The sequence below is a fragment of the Procambarus clarkii genome, chromosome 11 (assembly GCF_040958095.1).
Source record: "Procambarus clarkii isolate CNS0578487 chromosome 11, FALCON_Pclarkii_2.0, whole genome shotgun sequence".
Classification (NCBI taxonomy): Eukaryota; Metazoa; Arthropoda; class Malacostraca; order Decapoda; family Cambaridae; genus Procambarus; species Procambarus clarkii.
Window position 1 is genome coordinate 20,880,897 of NC_091160.1, and position 17,774 is coordinate 20,898,670.

General features: G+C 47.2%; 1 protein-coding gene across 1 annotated transcript in view; it reads left to right on the forward strand.

Moving 5' to 3' along the window:
* TBC1D5 (TBC1 domain family member 5) overlaps positions 1 to 17,774 on the forward strand; it is a gene marked incomplete in the record, with an annotated part of 601,299 nt that overhangs the window by 344,221 nt on the left and 239,304 nt on the right. Inside the window, 1 exon segment of the mRNA XM_045742746.2 lies at positions 12,861 to 12,988. Within this exon segment, the coding sequence (XP_045598702.1) occupies positions 12,861 to 12,988 (128 nt within the window).

Sequence of the window (17,774 nt, forward strand, 5' to 3'; positions counted from 1 at the left end):
TTCTTCTACCGTCCCTGTGGCTTGGTTGGGTACTCGGTTTCCGCCTGTGTCCCCTTGTGTGCCATTCGTGTTACGTTTATCTTTATCTTCCCTGTCACTTCCTCTGGGAGTGTGGTGACGTTTTGCTGCAGTTTTGGTACTGCAGCTGCGTGTAGGGGTTGGTTGCGGCATTTTGTTCGGCCCTTCCGTGCCCCCTCTGGGGCTCTCCTTCCTTGCCGGTCTTGCTGTGCCGGGCCTGGTTTTTCCATGTTCCTTGGATTCCCTGTCCTATCCTCGTTGTCCTCGCCTCGTTGTGCTGGCTGTGGTTGAGCTTGGGGTCTTCGTCTCGCCCCTCGCCTATCTTCCGGTTTCGGTTCAAGTTCCAGAGCCCAGTGGGCTCCCTTCCTTTGTGTTTTTCACGGCTGTCCCGGGTTTTTTTCTTGACACTGGGGCTTTGGGGGGGACAACTCAGCCCCGGGGCCTGCAGGGTGGGTTCCCGGGACTGGGGTGGGGCTAACGTGGGTGGGCCTCAGGCCCCGTTTTTCCTGGCCAGGGTTTTTCTACCCTTCTGGGCGGGGCTTGCGGTTTTGTGGAGTGGCGTTTTTCCGTTTCCCCTCTCCACACGTGCTTTTTGGGCGTCGGCCCTTCCCTGGGCTCGGTTTTCTTGTCCATTCTGCTTCCGTCCTGTCGGTGGGTGCCTTTCTACAGTCTTCGCCCCTTTTTTCCGGGACGGGCCTTCTCCGTCATGTCCCGCTCTTCTTGGGGTTCTGCATGACTTTTGGTCTTGGGTGCGACGGGGTTTATGTGCCTTCGTCCTTTGTGTTTGCTTCTTTTTGTTCTCGGAGGTTCGGGACAGTTTTGCTCCTTCCCGTTTTCTGGTACGTCTGTCGTCGTTCGGTTGGGCTTCCCTCCGGTCCTTTCTCGGGCTTGTGGGTCCTATTCCAGGCAGCTTCTGTGTGTTTGGCTTTCTTGTTCTTTTGTTCATATCTCTTCTCGTAGCTCTGTCTCGGCGCTGCTCGTTTTCCTGGGGGCGATTTTGCTCCTCTTAATGAGTGTCTTTTCGCCTCTGCCCTTCTGCAGGATGTTGGTGCGGGGCAGCTCCTTATGCGGGTTCCTTCCCTGTCGGCTGCACTTGTGGCGGTGGAATTGCACGCTTATGGTATTTTGGTTTTGGTCCTGCGTTTCTTTTCCCTCCTGGGGCTGTCATAGGATTGGCTTGCGGAGGATGTAGAGGCGCTTGGGGCCATTCCTGGGTCTGGCTCCTTGGTTTCTGCTGCTAGCTTTCAGTGTCGATGTTCCTTCTGCGCCATTTCACAGGCTGTCTCGTGCATTGTTTCACCTCCGGCCTGCTCATGCACTTCCTGTGCCGTCCTGGTCTTTGGACAGGGTGCTCTCCTGATTTTCTTTTCCTTGGTTGTTGTGCCAACCTTTGGTTCAGGTTTGCTTTGCTACGGCTCTCTTTTTATGTTGGGATTGGCCTCTGGGGGTCGAGTGGCGGAGCTTCATGCTCTTCTCAGGCGCAGTGGTTTTTGGCTCCTATGGTCGTGGTCATAGGTTTCTTCGTCGGCAGCCGGTCTCCCTTTTTCTGGCGAATGATGTGCCTGCTGCTTTCCGGAGGGGTCCTTGGGTTGTTGTCTCGACTTCGTGTTGAAGAGTGGTGCACCCATCGCCTCCTGGGTATGTCCCTTTGTTTTCTTAGGTAGTTTTTGGTGAAGTAGCTCCAGGGAGGCGTAGGGGCTTCCCCAGAAAACCAGCATTGAATGTAATGAAACGCCATTTTTTGGGCGAGTCCCGGAGGCTCCCCGGGATCCTCCCGCCCTCCGGTCTTTTTTTCCGTGGTTTTGATATCCATCCTCAGAACTGGGGCGGGGATCGCCGGCGCGGGGGTCTGGGGCTCCCCCTTCCCCCTCCCGGGAAGCGGGGAGCTGCGCAGACATGCGGCGCGGCTCGTGTGACGTCATGCTTGTTAGTTCGTTTTTCTGGGGGAGTTCTGTCGACTCATTTGTCAATTTTTGTTGTTAACCAGAATAGGGGTTTGTTTTGTGGCGCTTACCTTTCTGGGTGCCTGTCCCGGTCGATGGCAGATATAGAATGCTCCAAATCACATGTGCAATTCTATGGGCGATTGCTCCCCGTGCCTCTCTGAGGGGGCCAGGTTCTTGCTCGTGGTCCCCGGTAGGCCTAGAACTTCACCCACATCGACTGATGCAAAATAGTTAGGGTATCCATATCAGCCATGGATAGCTCCGGGGAGCCTCCAGGACTCGCCCAGAAAATGGCGTTTCATTACATTCAACTTTTGTTTTTTGAAAAACAGCGCCGTCTGTTGCCACGTAAAAACAACATGTTATACTAAATATGTTACCCTTCCATTTCAGTGTTTTTGATTACAATGATAAATTGAATTTTCATAGATTTTGATTTATTTTCATTTTTAATTTAATTATTTTGTGTGACATTGCATTGAAATTGAGCTGTGTTGTTTACCATACTATTCATTTCGTGAGTATAGTTGTTTTTTTTATTATTTTTTCATTGTTTTCATTTCGTGTTTTAACTGTTCTTCTTATTTTTCATGATAGGAACTTCAGATCATTTGATGTTCCCATTTTCCTGATGGGAACATCAGAACATTTGGGAACAATGGAGGGGGATGGTGGGGAGGACGAGGGGATTGGGGAGGGGGTAATGGTGGGGAGGACGAGGGGATAAGGGAGGGGGTAATGGTGGGGAGGACTAGGGGATGGGGGATGGGGTAATGGTGGGGAGGATGAGGGGACAGGGGAGTGGAGGATGGTGGGGAGGATGAAAGGACAGGGGAGTGGAGAATGGTGGGGAGGACAAGGGGACAGGGGAATGGGGGATGGTGGGGAGAACGAGGAGATGGGGGAGTGGGGAATGGTGGGGAAGGACGAGTTGATGGGGAAGTGGAGGATGGTGGGGGGGGGGGGGGACGGGGGGACAGGGAATGGTTGCTGTGGCTCAGCAAGGCATATGCGTGTTGCTGACTCACTGCAACGCATGGCCAGGTACAGCTAGTTATGTTCATAAAACAATAAACAAATAGTTTTGCTGTTATTACACTATATACACAGGTTATGTATAAGTATCTGCATGTTTTTTCACCATAACGAACCACTAAGTTGGTATGGTGAGTCAAAAAACAATGAGGGGTAGGCACCACTCCCTCCCTCACCTCACAACACTTGCTAACATTTTCCTCCCACCATACTGTTTTTGCTTTTATTCACTATATACAGACATTATATATAAGGATCTACATGTTTTGTTCACCATAACTGTACAACTAAGCTGGTATTGTGAGTTTAGGCAATAACTGACGTCACCACACAGAGTCGGCTAACGCTCCCTCCCCTCCCTGACTCGTTTAAAGCCAGACGCACCAACATTTCACTTCCAATCATACTATTTGTGGTGTTATTACACTATATACACACATTATATATAAGTATCTACACGTTTTATTCACCATAACTGTACAACTAAGCTGGTATGGTGCCCAAACAGCATAGTGACCACCATACAATGCATGACAAGTCATGCAGACGACACCACCTCCCTCGCCAAAATGGCTCCTCCTAACATACTGCTTTTGCTGTTATTTCACTCTATACACATGTTATTTATAAGTATGTAAATTTGTGTTCACCATAGCGAACCACTTAGCTGGTATGGTGAGTCCAGACAGTAAAAGGTGGCCACTCAGAGTCAGCAGACAGCACTATCTCCCTCCCACCAAGATTAGTCCTCCCTCCACTGCGCTCATTATCACAACAATCATGCTATTGTCAGAATCTTGGTGATTTTTATCACAGGGGTCTTCTGTAATACTATCATCGCTTAACCCCTGCACTGCGCACCTGGTTTCGGCAAAAACTTCTTGGGGCAATTGTCAAGGACATATTCTAGTTGTTTACATAAATATTCAGGTAAATTTAATGTCAAAATGCTTCCAAACTCTACTATTTTCATTTAAAAACACAGAGTAATGAAAACATTAAAAAACATTAAAATATAGCCTAATTAAAAAAAAAAATAGCACAACTCTCAGAGCGCCTAAAGGCGCTTTGCGCAGTGCAGGGGTTAATAATAGCATGTACATATATATTTTGACAATTTTAGGCGATGTTGTGTTCACAGGCTGAACAGCAGTGCTGTTAGCTCATGCTGTGTGTGCCATCCTTGGCTGCTCACTCAGTACCAAGGCTCTCACACCTGGGAATTTTGCCCACAACTTTTTTCAAAGATGGCGTCTGTTTGCTATTGGCTGTGGCTGCCCGTATCTCATAGCATTTAAAATCATGCGATAGACCCTCAATCATATATGTACAAAGTTCGCGATTCCGTGACAGTTACTCCCTACATACATGTATGTATTGCACGGTTTAAGGGTTAATAGCCTTCAACTCCACCAGGTGCAAAAAAAAAAAAAAAAGATCCAAAATTTTTTTCATTTTTATTTAAGTGTTTATTTATGTTCCCTGAGCATGGGAAAAATAACAAATAAATTTAATTGTACCTACCGATGATGTAAATGAGCCAAGTACTTGGCTGATGACGTTACATATCTTGGTCGCTCAAGCGTGGTGCATCCTGGGAGCGGTGGCGCAGCTTGCAGGCAGCCTGAGTTGCCACAAATTTATTTTTGCGGCATTATTTACAGTATCTATGGTGTATTTTACAACCACTTTTTTAACTGATATTGTACAATATGTGGTTCCTTGATGTTGTATTATAATACACCTGTTATAAATTCAATACACTCTCACATATTAGTGTCATATGTATGTGCACAAAATTTTTTATTTTTCAGGAAATATGAAATTTATTTTGAATTGTTTTCAGTATATACACTCACTCAATATGTACATGTTTTTGCCCGATTATTGGACATTTAGAAGTCCTGGAGACTGTGATACTCGTCGAAACACTTGACATAACACAAACAGACTTTACACGCTGGGCACCATATTAGGGACCAATTTACGTTTCTGTGGCCTCTTTTGTGGGGTCTTACAATGCACTCATGCTGGCCTACTGCACACTTTCCAGTTGGTGGTATATTCCTTATTGTGTGTGTCAGAAAGGCCTCCTTGAAAGCAAGCCTGGGTGTGGGAGCATGGTGCAATACTGGGTTCACAATGGGCCTTGGTATGCCAGGAAATGGTTTGCCAAACTTTTCCAGTAATTGTGTCACTACAGTAAAACTGAACGCACAAAAATTTTGTTTACCACCTGTTTTCACAAGATACATATTGTGACTGTTCAGCATTGTTGCGTGAAAAAGGTGGAAAATCATCTTCTTGGTCCATTTCACTATTTTCCACACACACTCGACATCCCCCACCATCATATGACATTTATCAACCAAACACGTTATAGTTATAGTTGATGTTATAGTCCAAAACACAATCTGGTTTATATAATGGTTATTTTCATGGTTTTGTTCACTTTGCCACTGATCAGCATTGAACCATTGTGAATGGTGGTCAACATGTTCACTTCACGCCAGTCTTTCCACCGCACTGAAATCATTCCACCAGTTTTTCTTAGCTCGCAATCACCAACCTGCATAGCAGTGTCAAACACTGGCATTTTCGCCCTTCATTTTGCCTTCACTGTGCCACATACTCCAGTTCTATTATCAAACAAGAACCTAGTTAGCAAAGGACTGTTATAATAGTTATTTTTGTATAATATGTGGCCATGGTGCAAGCAGTGACTTCATCACATTACCTGAGAAACCATATTTATCATTAGCAGGAATGTCTACATTTGTACCCGAATACATTATCATGTGCAACACAATTTCTGTTTCACAGTCACAGAGTACAAAGAATTTCAATCCAAATCTGTGGCGTTTGGAGGGAATATACTGCTTGAAGGCAGAACGTCCTTTGAAAAGCACAAGGGATTCATCAATCACCAGTTGCTGACCTGGTTCATAGAAATCTCTGATCTTTCCAACAAGTTCATTCAGGACATGCCTCACCCTCCACAGGTCTATCATCCTGTGTCTCGTCTTCATTATTTGTAAAATGAGGACACTTGAGGAGTATCACAAATCTGTCTCGAGACACATATTTCTCGAACTATGGTGTTGGAACAGTCTGGCCTTTGTTCCAGTTATGGTTGACTACATGTTTGACACAGTTTCATCAACATACACAGTGCCAAAAACACATACATTTCACCTACAGTTGTTTCTTTCCAACGCTGTAACCGTGAAAAATCTGATAATTCTTCACCAATGAGATCAGCCTCATATTTATTCGTTTTCCGAACAGTATGTTCTGTGAGTGGCTCATCAAAATATGTTGTAAAGTAGTCCATTTCACACATATCGTGACCTGTATCAGGGAAAAGGTCGATAATCCCAACATCTGTAAAGTCAAAGGTAGGAATTTCTGCCTTTGACTTTAAATCTTCCCCATCACTCTACATAAATACACCTGCATCTTCCAAGAAGAAATGGCGGCACCACGGCGAGGAATCAGTGGACCAGGAGCTGAAGCCAGTCTAGCAACAGTAGGGGGCATGAAGCGCTAATTATCACAACAATCCTGCAATTATCAGAATCCTGGTAATTTTTATCACAGTCAGGGGTCTTCAATAATACTACCATCACTAAATAATACCATTTACATATATTTTCTGGGGAAGCCCCATCGGCTCCCCAGAGCTTTACTAGGCTGATATGCTAATGTCATTCTATGTCTGCCATCGACCGGGTCAAGCATCCAGAAAGGTCAGCATTCCAAAACAAACCCCTATTCTGGTTAAAATTGCTACCTAAAGCCGAACTAGTGGATAGAACTCCCCAACAGAAAACAAGCAAACTAGTATGACGTCACACGTCACCGCACCGCTGTCTGCGTACCTCCCCCCTCCCTGGGAGGGGGAAGGGGGAGCCCCAGACCTCCCACGCCAGCTATCCACCCATCAGTTCTTCGGCTGATGCTATAGGCACCGGTTATGTGCTCCGGCTCCAGTAGTTGTTTCAGCACTGTACCTAGGGTGTGGTGTCTGTCTTCTAGGTGGTGTGTGAGCCGGGTGTGAATCTCCAGTACTCGGGCTGCATGCGCGTAGGGTTCCCTTCCCTAGGTGCCCTGTAAGTACTGCCCTTGGGGCTTGGGGCCACCCTCCACAAGTTACTTGCGTCCTGCCCCTGCTAGGCCGTTTACTGTTTGGTTTTCAGCCGCTCTTTGTGTGCTCGGGTGTTCTGTCTCCCTTGTTCGCCTTAGGGTAAGGGGCAGTTTTGCACTGGTGGGGCGCAGGGTACTGTGCAGCTTGTCTTTACCAATCATGGTGGCCGGCTCTGTTCCGCTTGGGTATGCTGTCCTCTTGCGGGGTTTTCTTTTTCTTTTTGTTTATCTACCTGGTGGGGGGTCTGCCTTCGTTCTTGCCCCTTGTGTCCCTTGTGTTCTGAGTATTTTCTGGTGGTACCCCCTGCTAGGACCCGTGAGTGTACACGTCCCGGGGGTTCAGCTCTTAAAAAGTTTGTTTGGTAGCTTTGAGTGCCGGTTAGCAGTACCCTGCCTGGGATTACCTGAGCGCGAGTCCTCTTATAGTAAACGCTCGGGACCCTGGGAAACCCCTGGTGGCACGTGGGTCCAATGGATGTGACCCCAGAGTCCTCCCTTGCTTCCAGTGAGTTTGAGGGTTGCTCTCACCCTTTGTCTCTGGGTGACTCTCTGTTTTGCCTCCGTCTGCTGCCTGTGGGGTCGATGACACCTTCGATCCGGAGTCCTGCGAGTTTTGTTGCTCGTTGTGGCTCGGTTACCCAGTTGTGCTGACTAAGCGGGTGCGGGCAGCAGGGGCGTTGCACTTTGAGCCTTGGTGGCGGCAACGCTCTCGTGGTTTATTCCCCGGGAGCCCCGAAGCTGCTCCGTTTTGGTTCGTGTTGGGACTTGGGGGTGTTGGTTGCTTCGGTTCCTTCCAAGCCCCCTTGTCTTTCCCCTGGATCCCCCTTCCTGCCTGCATCCGGTTCCTTACTGTCTGTAGGATCGGGGCGGGGTTAGATGGTATTGAGACTCAGGCAGTCTCGGGGAATTCCCCTTCCGGGGTAGTGACAGGGGCATTTGAGCCTGTTCCTCCAGCCGTGTTGTAAGAGTCTGCCAGTGGGCTCCCTTCCTTAGTGTTTTCGCGGCTGCCCCAGTTTTCTGGTACGGCCGGGGCTTTGGAGGGACGGCTCGGCCCCAGAGCCTGTTGTGTTGGTTCCCGGGGCTGGGGAGGGGCTGACTTGGGGGGCCCTTGGCCCTGTAGGACCCCGTGGGTTTTTTTTCTCCCCCTCTAGGCGGGGCTTGTCGTTACGCGGAGTGGGGTCTTTCTTCCCCAGGGCTCGGTTCCTTGGCCGAAGTCGGTTGGTTCCGTCCTGTGGGGGGATGCTCCCCCCCTCCCTTTTTGGGACGGTGTCTTCGTCATGTTTTCCCGTTCTTGGGGTTCTACGTGACTTCTGGTCTCAGGTGCGCCTGTGCCTTTGTGTGCCTTCGGGACTAGTGTTGGCTTCTGTGTTCTCGAGGGTTCGGGAAGGTTTTCGCTACTTCTCGCATTATTGGAACGTCTGTCGGCTCCTCGTCCGGGTTGCCGATTTGGGCTACTTGTAGCCTGGTTGGGCTGTTTGTGGCCAGTGGTCCGGTTGGGCTACTTGTGGCCCTGTTGGGCTCCTTGTGGGCCTGTTGGGCTACTTGTAGCCCTGTTGGGCTACTACTTGTGGCCCCAGTTAAGTACCTTTTTGGGCTCTGTCTTCGCTTCGTTGGCCGGTTTTGTTGTTCCTACTTCCTCTTTTGGCTACTTTTCTAGTGCAGTAGTCCTGGTTGGCGCCTTCCCGCAGTGCGGGTTGTGCGGCTCGGCCAGCGTGTCTTGCGCATGCGCCGTGGAGTTTGTTTTGGTCTGGGCAGTGTGTTTCAGTGCTGGTGAATGCACCCTTTTTTCTCAAGTGCTTCACCTCTCGCTCTTCTCCCTTGCTGAGGTATGTGCCCCTTCGCTCCGGGGGTGTCCTGGTTTCCAGCTGTGGGGAGGATGCCGAAGTTTTCCCCTGTGGCATGGGTGTGGGCCACCTCCTTCGCCTCTACCCTGCTCTCCTGCGGGCCCGGCTCTGGCGTCTTCACCTGGCGGTGCTCCCAGGATCTTCGGGGCACGGTTGAGTCGTGTCACGTTCGTGCCTCCGTTCGACGGGTGAGTTTCTGCGGTCTGGCGTCTTTTGGCCGGGCGCTGGATGCGGAGATGTTTATATACCTGTCTTTATTTAGGTATATTTTTGTACGACTGAGACCGTTCGCACACCAGTGACTGTCCCTTTTTCAACCCTTCCAGTCCCACTCATGTGCATGTCCAACCCATGCTAGAGTCATTCAGGGGATCCACCTTTTTTCGTGTTATGAGGTGTGTGGGTTGTGGTGCTGGTCATGTGCTCACCTGGTAGGGCTCTCCTGGTTGTGCTTGCAGGGTTTGAGCTCTGGCTCTTGGGTCCCGCCTATCTGGAAGAACTTGTGGGATAGTACCAGTGGAGTGCAGTGGTGCTATAGGCACAATCGGGGAACACTGTATAACCATCAAAGGTCTGCAGTTGTTTCACGACTTACTTGCGAGCATACGCATATTGCCGGTACGTCCGTGGACTTACAGGGCACACTAGCCTGTTTTCGAATAGGAGTTCCAGCCCATCCTGGTTGTGAAGGGTATGTGGGCCTGCGGGCCGCTCCAAGCAGCTGCCTGGTGGGCCACCCTCTGGCCAGTCTAGCCTAGCCTCGGGCTGGGCTTGGGGTGTAAATGATCTCACAGTACCCCATCCAGCAGGTATCGAGCGGGGTTCTCCGCCGTCGGTCGCCTGGTGTGCAGGTTTCTGGGCCTGCTGGGTTCAGCCGTGTCTCTGTTGGCCCTGTCTGGGGTCTGCCTGCTCCGTTCTCTGCCTTTGCAGAAGCGAGCTGCTCTTTACATGTTGCGGTGGTGCCTGTTGCTGCTGCTGCACATGTGCATTGGTACCGTTTTTCGCGGTGGTGTGTCCTTGTTCCTGTGTCCGGTTGTGGTGTGGCACTTTGCTGCTGTTTTGTGCCTAGGGTTTGCGTATGGGGGTTTGCTTGTTGTTTTTCGTGGTCTTCGGGTCCCTGGCTTGGCCCTCTCATGTGTGTGTTTTTTTTTGTCCCTGCCTGATCGTCCACCCCTGGTTTTCCTGGGGTTTTTGTGCTTCAGCTCCTTCATCCTGCCTCTCCCCAGTCGTTTTCCTGGCATCTCCTTTGGTCGGTTTTGCCTGCACTTGCTGCTATGTTGGGGGGGGGGGGGGGGGGTTGTCGGTTTCCTCCGCTTCATTTCCTTGTGCATTTCCTTGTTTCCTCCTCTGCCGCAGGGGTGTTCTGCGTGTGTTCCTTGGCTTCTTGGGCGTTTTTTCAGCCTGTGTCCTGTGGTGTGCTACTTTGTCTCGGTCTGTTGCAGTTGCTCGTACCCCTTGATTCGGGTACTGTTTCTGGCGGCAACCCTTCTGCCTTTGGTATCCTAGCTTGCCCTGCCTGTTGGTTTTTCGAGGTCTTGCAATGTCTCGCGTCGGACCTATCGTTTCTGAACTCCTGTCGGGCTTGCTTGCTTTGGGGAGTTTTTCTATTCGGCAGACGTTCCATCTCTTTGTGCCGCCTGGGTTTCGGTGGTCGCGCCCGAGATCTTCCCACAACTCCGCCTTTTCCTGGGCTCAGAGTGGCCTTGTTGGGGCTGCTTACGTTCTGCCTCGTGGTCTCGCCTCCGGTTGGTGGTCAGGTGGCTCGTGGTAGGTGTCCCACCTGCGTACTTCTCTTGGCGGCAGTATGGGGTATTTTGGTGGTCCTTCCTTTTCCTGTCCCTTCTTAGGTGGCTACTCTTGTTAGTGTCGGCTTGGTTTTCTGGTGGGGGTTGGGGGCCGTTGCCTTGCCACATACTGTCGCGTCTTTTTGTACGGCGCGGGCGGAGCCGCTTCGGTTTGCTTTCGGTCTTGGTGTTGCTTCTGCACCGTTAGTAAGCTGTCTCGTGCGTCGTTTCGTCTCCGGCCTGTTCGTGCGCCGCTTGCACCGTCCTGGACTCTGGTCAGCGTGCTCTGTCTTCTCCTCGGTTGGTAGTGCCCCTTCGGCTCCGGTTTGTTTTTTCATCAGGTCTTTTTCCTTTTGGCATTTGCCTCTGGGGGTTGGGTCGCTGAGTTTTCTTGCTCCTTCGGTTTTGGCGTTTTGGTTGTTCAGTGGCAGCAGTCTCCATCTTTTCTGGTGCGGGGTGGGGCTGCTGCGTTCTGGAGGGGTCCATGGTTTGTTGGTGCTTGGTTGGTAGGGCCGGGGGTGTTGTGTTTTGTGTTCAGTGGCGGCCCTCCGCTGTTATTTGCATGCCACGGCATCTGTGTCTGGGGCGCATTTTGCGTTGATCCGGTTTTTGTTGTTAGTGAGGTGGCCTTGCTGCTCGTTGTTCTCGTGTTGTTCCCGGGACTTTTTGGGGCCGTGGTGCCTTGGATTGGCGCTTGCTGCCGGTTGTCTCGCTTCCGTGGAGAGTGCGTGGTGTCCGCCTCCCGGTTCCGTCCCTTTGACCTTCCTCTGTGGGTAGTTAGCTCCGGGGAGCCGATGGGGCTCCCCCCAGAAAACCAGCATTGAATGTAATGAAACACCATTTTCTGGGTGAGACCCGGAGGCTCCCCGGCAACCCTTCCTCCCTCCGGTTGGCGGTTTTCGCGTGTTTTGACATCCAGCCTCAGAACTGATGGGTGGATAGCCGGTGTGGGAGGTCTGGGGCTCCCCCTTCCCCCTCCCGGGGAGGGGGGGAGCTGCACAGACAGCGGCGCGGTGACGTGTGACGTCATACTAGTTTGCTTGTTTTCTGTTGGGGAGTTCTATCCACAAGTTCAGCTTTAGGTAGCAATTTTAACCAGAATAGGGGTTTGTTTTGGAATGCTTACCTTTCTGGATGCTTGACCCGGTCGACGGCAGACATAGAATGCTTCCAACCACACGGGGGTTTCTATAGGCCATTGCTCCCCTTGCCTCTCTGAGGGGGCCAGGTTCTGGCCGTGGTCCCCGGTAGGCCCTAGTACTCCATACACATGACTGATGCCAAAGTCTGACATTAGCATATCAGCCTGGTAAAGCTCCAGGGAGCCTCCGGGTCTCTCCCAGAAAATGGCGTTTCATTACATTCAACTCTGGTTTTTTACATTTTTAGGTGATGCTGTGGTCACAAGCTGAACAGCAATGCTGTTAGTTCATGCTACCTGTGCCAGCCTTGGTTGCACAGTCAGTACTGACGCTCTCACACCTGGGGAATGTTGCCCACGATTTAAAAAAAAAAATGGCGTCTGTTTACAAGAGCCCTGATGAAGTTGAGGTGAACCTCCTGTAGCTGCAGGACTTTTAAATCTTGCATGGTACACCCACACATCATATGATGTGGTGCGCAATTCCACAGCAGTTACTCACCACATCATATGATGTGTTGCGCAGATTAAAAATTAAGGGCTAAACATGACGGAACTAGAAGATAGAAGAAAAGATGAGATATGATTGCCACTTACAAAATACTAACAGGAATAGACCAAATTGACAAAGAAGAATTCCTGAAACCACCAACTTCACGAACAAGAGGACACAGATTCAAGCTAAGAAAACAAAACTGCTGAAAAATATTAGAAATTTTTCTTTTGTAGATTGGTAGACAGTTAGACCAAGCTAAGTGAGAAGGTGGTGGAGGCCAAAACTGTTAGTAGTTTCAAAGCGTTATATGACAAAGATTACTGGAAAGAAGGGACACCACGAGCATAGCTCTCATCCTCTAACTACATCTTAGGTAATTACTAGATTCTTTTTTAATATTAAAAATAATACTTATCACATAGATTAAAATTGTTTCTTTTTTAATTCTAGGATGTTGGCCCAACAAACTTGTTGGTTCAGAAACTAACAAGCATCCATGATAATCTCCTTCAGCGTCATGATGTGGCACTCTACACTCATCTAGCACGCCTTGAAATACCTCCACAAATTTATGGAATGTGAGTTTTGTAATTGTATTTTTTAATTTTTACTTCTGTGGGATCCTTAGTTGGCTCCATGAAGCTATCTTACTGATTAAGTGCCATACTACTTGGAAGTCATCAGTTGCAGAGTTTTTGTTGCTTATTAGGAACCATGATCCAGAACCTGAGCTGCTCAGAGAGGTGTAGGGAGCAATGGCCCATGAACACTTTACATGTAAATTTTATCATCTTGCCACCAACCAGGGAAACACTCAGAAAGGTAGGCAAATCAAAACAGACTACTGCATGCTTGAAAAAATGAGACCAGCCCCTCAAAATATCAAACGACCTCCCCCAACATGAAAACAAACAACCAAACCTTCGTCAAACCATTCCCCCTGCTACTTATCTCCATCTTTCCCCTCATTAGGGGGAGGGAAAGCTGGGCCAGACAAGCCGTGCTGCCACTGGTCAGTTCTTGACTGATATTCATATTCATACCCATACCTGTCATCTGTGCTCTGTCAGTCTTGCTCCTACTGCAGTCCCCATTGGTTGTGTCTGAGGGGGTCTCGGTTGACTCAGCCATGGCTCGAACAATGGCTTGGGAGTTTGATATCTTCACCTTTCTGGTTTAACCGTTGGGCTGGGTTTGGCTCTGGTGGCTGTTCTGGTATCTAAGTAGCAGCCCCTTTCGCCGCTCTCGCAATTGCTGGGTCCGATCCCCGGTCTCCCTTCACTGCTTGCTGTGCATCGGCTTCCTCTTTGTTGTTTGAGGTTCGGTGCCATGGCACTTTCCTTCTCTCTCGCTCAATGTTCCAGACACCTCAGCTGTTGATTGGGTCTTTGGGACTTGTGCTCATCAGTCCGGTCTTGGTTTTTGGTGTTTCCCACTTCATCTGGCTTACAGGCCATTGCTGGAACAATGGCCGCCACAGCGACAGTGTGGCGGGCATTGTGGGGGGTTTGAATTCCTTGGCTCGGTGATTCGATTCCATTTGTGGCGTTCCCCCATGGTTCATTGTTCCTCAATTATTTGGTCCATTAGGCGTTGGTCACTTCGGTTAACTCTTTTGTTGGGGTCTCGGGGTTTGGCTCTTCTTCTGGGGGAGCCCCTTCGGCTCCCCAGAGATATCCAGGCTGATATGTATATCCTTAGACTTTGGCATTAGTGTGGATGGAGGCCTACCGGGGATGACGAGCCAGAACCTGGCCCCCTCAGAGAGGCACGAGGAGCAATGGTCTATAGAAATTACTTGTGACTATGTCTGCCATCGACTGGGCCAGGCACCCAAAAAGGTAAGCGCCTCAAAATAAACCCCTATTCTGGTTAAACACTTTCGCGCACCCGGCGCGCCAGCCCTCAACTAGGCCCAGTGGGCCTCGGCGTTTCACAGGAGCGCACATTAATTCTGAAAAGTGTGTATTATTTTCAACTGTGTCACCTCAATTCTCGTCCTAAGAGATTAAATTTGGTATCATTGTGTTCGCAATAGAATTCTCTAGAGCACTAAAGGCATATAAACTCCAAAAGCCCAGCTAATTACCCACAGCAAACAGAGAAAGTGAGAACAAGTTACCTGGGAGCGCGTAAAAGTGATAAAATGTGTTCACTCTTTTCACTCTGGTCACCTCAATTTTCGTCCTAGGTCTTTCATTTTGGTATCAATGGGTTTGCAATAGAATTCTCTAGAGGAATATTAGCATATAAAATAAAAAACCGGGTCACGCTCCACCCGCCAACACGTTGAAGACGTGCCACGCGTTAGCCGCGAGGGAGCGCCCAGACGCCTTCCAGCTACACTCCCAATTCCTGCCCACAAATGTTTAATATTTTTACCGGTTGCTAATCTCAAATTTCATGTTACATTGTTCGTTTAGGTATGAAATTGTTCCTAATAGAATGCTTTAGATGGATATGTGCATATAAGGGCCAGTTGAAAAACAATATTGCCAGTACAATACGCAAAAGTATGAAAAAAAAAAAATATACGAAATAATACAACTTTTTGTACTTACCACTTCAGTGTTGTGTGTTGAACATGACATGGGTTAAACATTTGTTTTATCCTGGACCTTGATTCAGGAAGCTCTGTGTATTTCTTCGTAAGTGGGTTTGCTACGAAGGTTCCTAAGTGCGCCCTAAGAAGATGCTTAGGTGCAATTCAATAAGGTCCACTTAGGAAGAAAATTGTTGGTTCACCTGCGTGCCGATAAAGGCCACTACTGTGTTTCGTTTGGCCAATCAGAGAGCAGCAACATTCTTCATATTGAAGATTTAGCGCTGGCTTATCGGAGCTCTACTGCCTCCTATTTACGTCGAATTTTCTCATAAAATTAGTATATTTCGAAGTAAAACAATGTTTTTTCAACTTCTACAGCCAGCACCGACATTGTAGTAAACAAATATGTTACATTTGTTGTTTACCTACGTAATTCTAAGAGATACTGTGTAGCTGTCCTTGTTGCTCGGAAGATGCGCTGACAATTATTGTATATATTTACTGAATTTACCCAAGGGCCACTAACTATCTAGTGGCCTCGAAGAGGACAGAAAGCCGGCGGCTTGTTAAAGGGCCCGCCAATTGTCTTAATGATATTTTTAGCTGGAATTTGGAATTTACGGCTTCAGCGGGTAGGCGGTTCCATGAGTTTATAGCCCTCTTGGTGGAAAAAAAAACATCTGTTTTCAATCCTACTTGAGAGAACATACTCTCCAACACTATATCTGTGATTGTCCTGTTATCAGTGACTTCATACCAAATGGTATGAGGTATTTTGAGCTCTGTAATTACTTCATACACTCAGGAATATTGGAAGATATTCTTGTGCTGCACCCAGATTTTGCCAGTGGGGGCTAATAGATCAGCATTAAGTATTTTGTTCTCTCCTAATTCCATGTATAACTGGCCATCCTGTGAGGTGATGATGTTGGATGAGCTTGTAGCTGGTTTTTTATCTACACTGTGTGGTCCTTTATACAAAATAGGGAAGCAACACATTGCTGTGTATACCTAAACATGTTTAAAAATACATTGTTTGAGAGGAGTCTGGTAGAAACTGGTAAGAGTAATTATAATATAATGTTTCCATGATTCAGTGCTTACCTCTTGTGAAAATTGCTTAGAGTTGTTTAGTCAGAGTTGATTTGTTTTTTGTATTGAGGCTGGTATTTTCTAAATTGATTCCATGTACAGTATGTCTAACCATCCTGTGAGATGGGAGTATTAGATAAACTTATAGCTAGTTTTTTTATCTACACTGTGTAATATTCCATATAGAATAGGGTAGTAGTACATTGCTGTGTATACCTAATCTTCTTAATAAAAAAAAATCTAATAAAGATTTTAAATTATAATTTGTATTATTACAAATTCAGTACTGTATTATCCTTATTAAATCATGTTGACCATGGATCATTAAGATCTCATGTTGATATGTAATAGTCATATTTCTTTTGAACTGCTAATCCATGCTAATCATTCATTAAATTGTGCATTATGTCTCAATTTTTCACTTCCTTGGATATACTGTACAGTACAAAAAGATAGGATAAAAATAAACCAGTAATATTTCTTTCATTATATTTTTCATTTAAATAACTGCATCAATATTTTTACAGCTGACAGGATTTGTTTTACCATACAGGTGCATTATTTGTTAAAAAAAAAAATTGGTTTATTGTTACACACAATGGTGCTACATAGCCTTCCCAGCTTGGTGCCTTCTTTTAATACTTACTGATTAAAAAATAAATAAATACATTTTATTCAGGAAAAGTACATACAGTTGATTTACAAACATAATGTTGGATTTATAGACAGAGCAAGTACATACAATACCTAAAGCCACTAATACTCATAGCATTTCGGGCAAGGTGTTGGGGAAAAAACACAGACTAAAACTTAATAGTAATCGGGATTAGGTATAAATTGTGTTGAAAGAAGGAATAAAAAATACAAAAAGGGGGGTTAACATAGCATAAATTAGCAATTGCACATGTTGGTGAACAGCGTTGTTTAAAAAATAGCAAGACATGGGTTGACATTTAGGAGGTAAGTTAGGTTACATGGAGTTAATTAGGCAGTACTTGGTTTAACTCTTAAACTGGTTGAGAGAGGTACAGCCTTTGACATGATTCGGGAGGTCATTCCACATTCTGAGTCCCTTGATTTGTAGAGCACTTCTAGTTTGGTTACACACAGCCAAATTGAGTAACAGGAAGAGGTCTTGGACACAAATTTGTTCCATGCTAAATGTAGAGGAATCAGCTGAGTATTCCTCAAATAAAATAAGTTGCCTCAGCTTATAAGGTAAATAAAATAAGCATTTCTCAAATAAGTAGCTGCCTCACCTCACTGCCTTACTGCTACAAAGCCTTCCCGGCATGGTGCCTTCTTTTGATAATTACTTGTTCCACATCCAAATTGTATAACAGGAAGAGGTCTTGGACCCCTACTTCCCTCTCTCTTTTTTAATAATCTATATAGTCATAATTATAGCTTTAAGTACAGTATCCACTCAATTTAACGGCCTATATGGGGCTGAGCCCTAGTCGTTATTTCCGGAGCTCCGTTATTTCCGAAGTTAAGTCGGGTCGGGTAATTTTTCAAGTAACATTCAGGTAGGATATATTTTATACTGTATAACTAAAATTAAATAAAGTTCATTGTGTAATTGCATTCCAATTTAGTGAAACACCGACGATTAAGCCAGTTGTTGGCTGCTGCATGGATGATGTGTGAACACGGTCTGATCAAGCCCAGATGGGTGGGAAAAAATTGATTCATTCCTTTGTATTGCAAAATATTTCATGTATCAA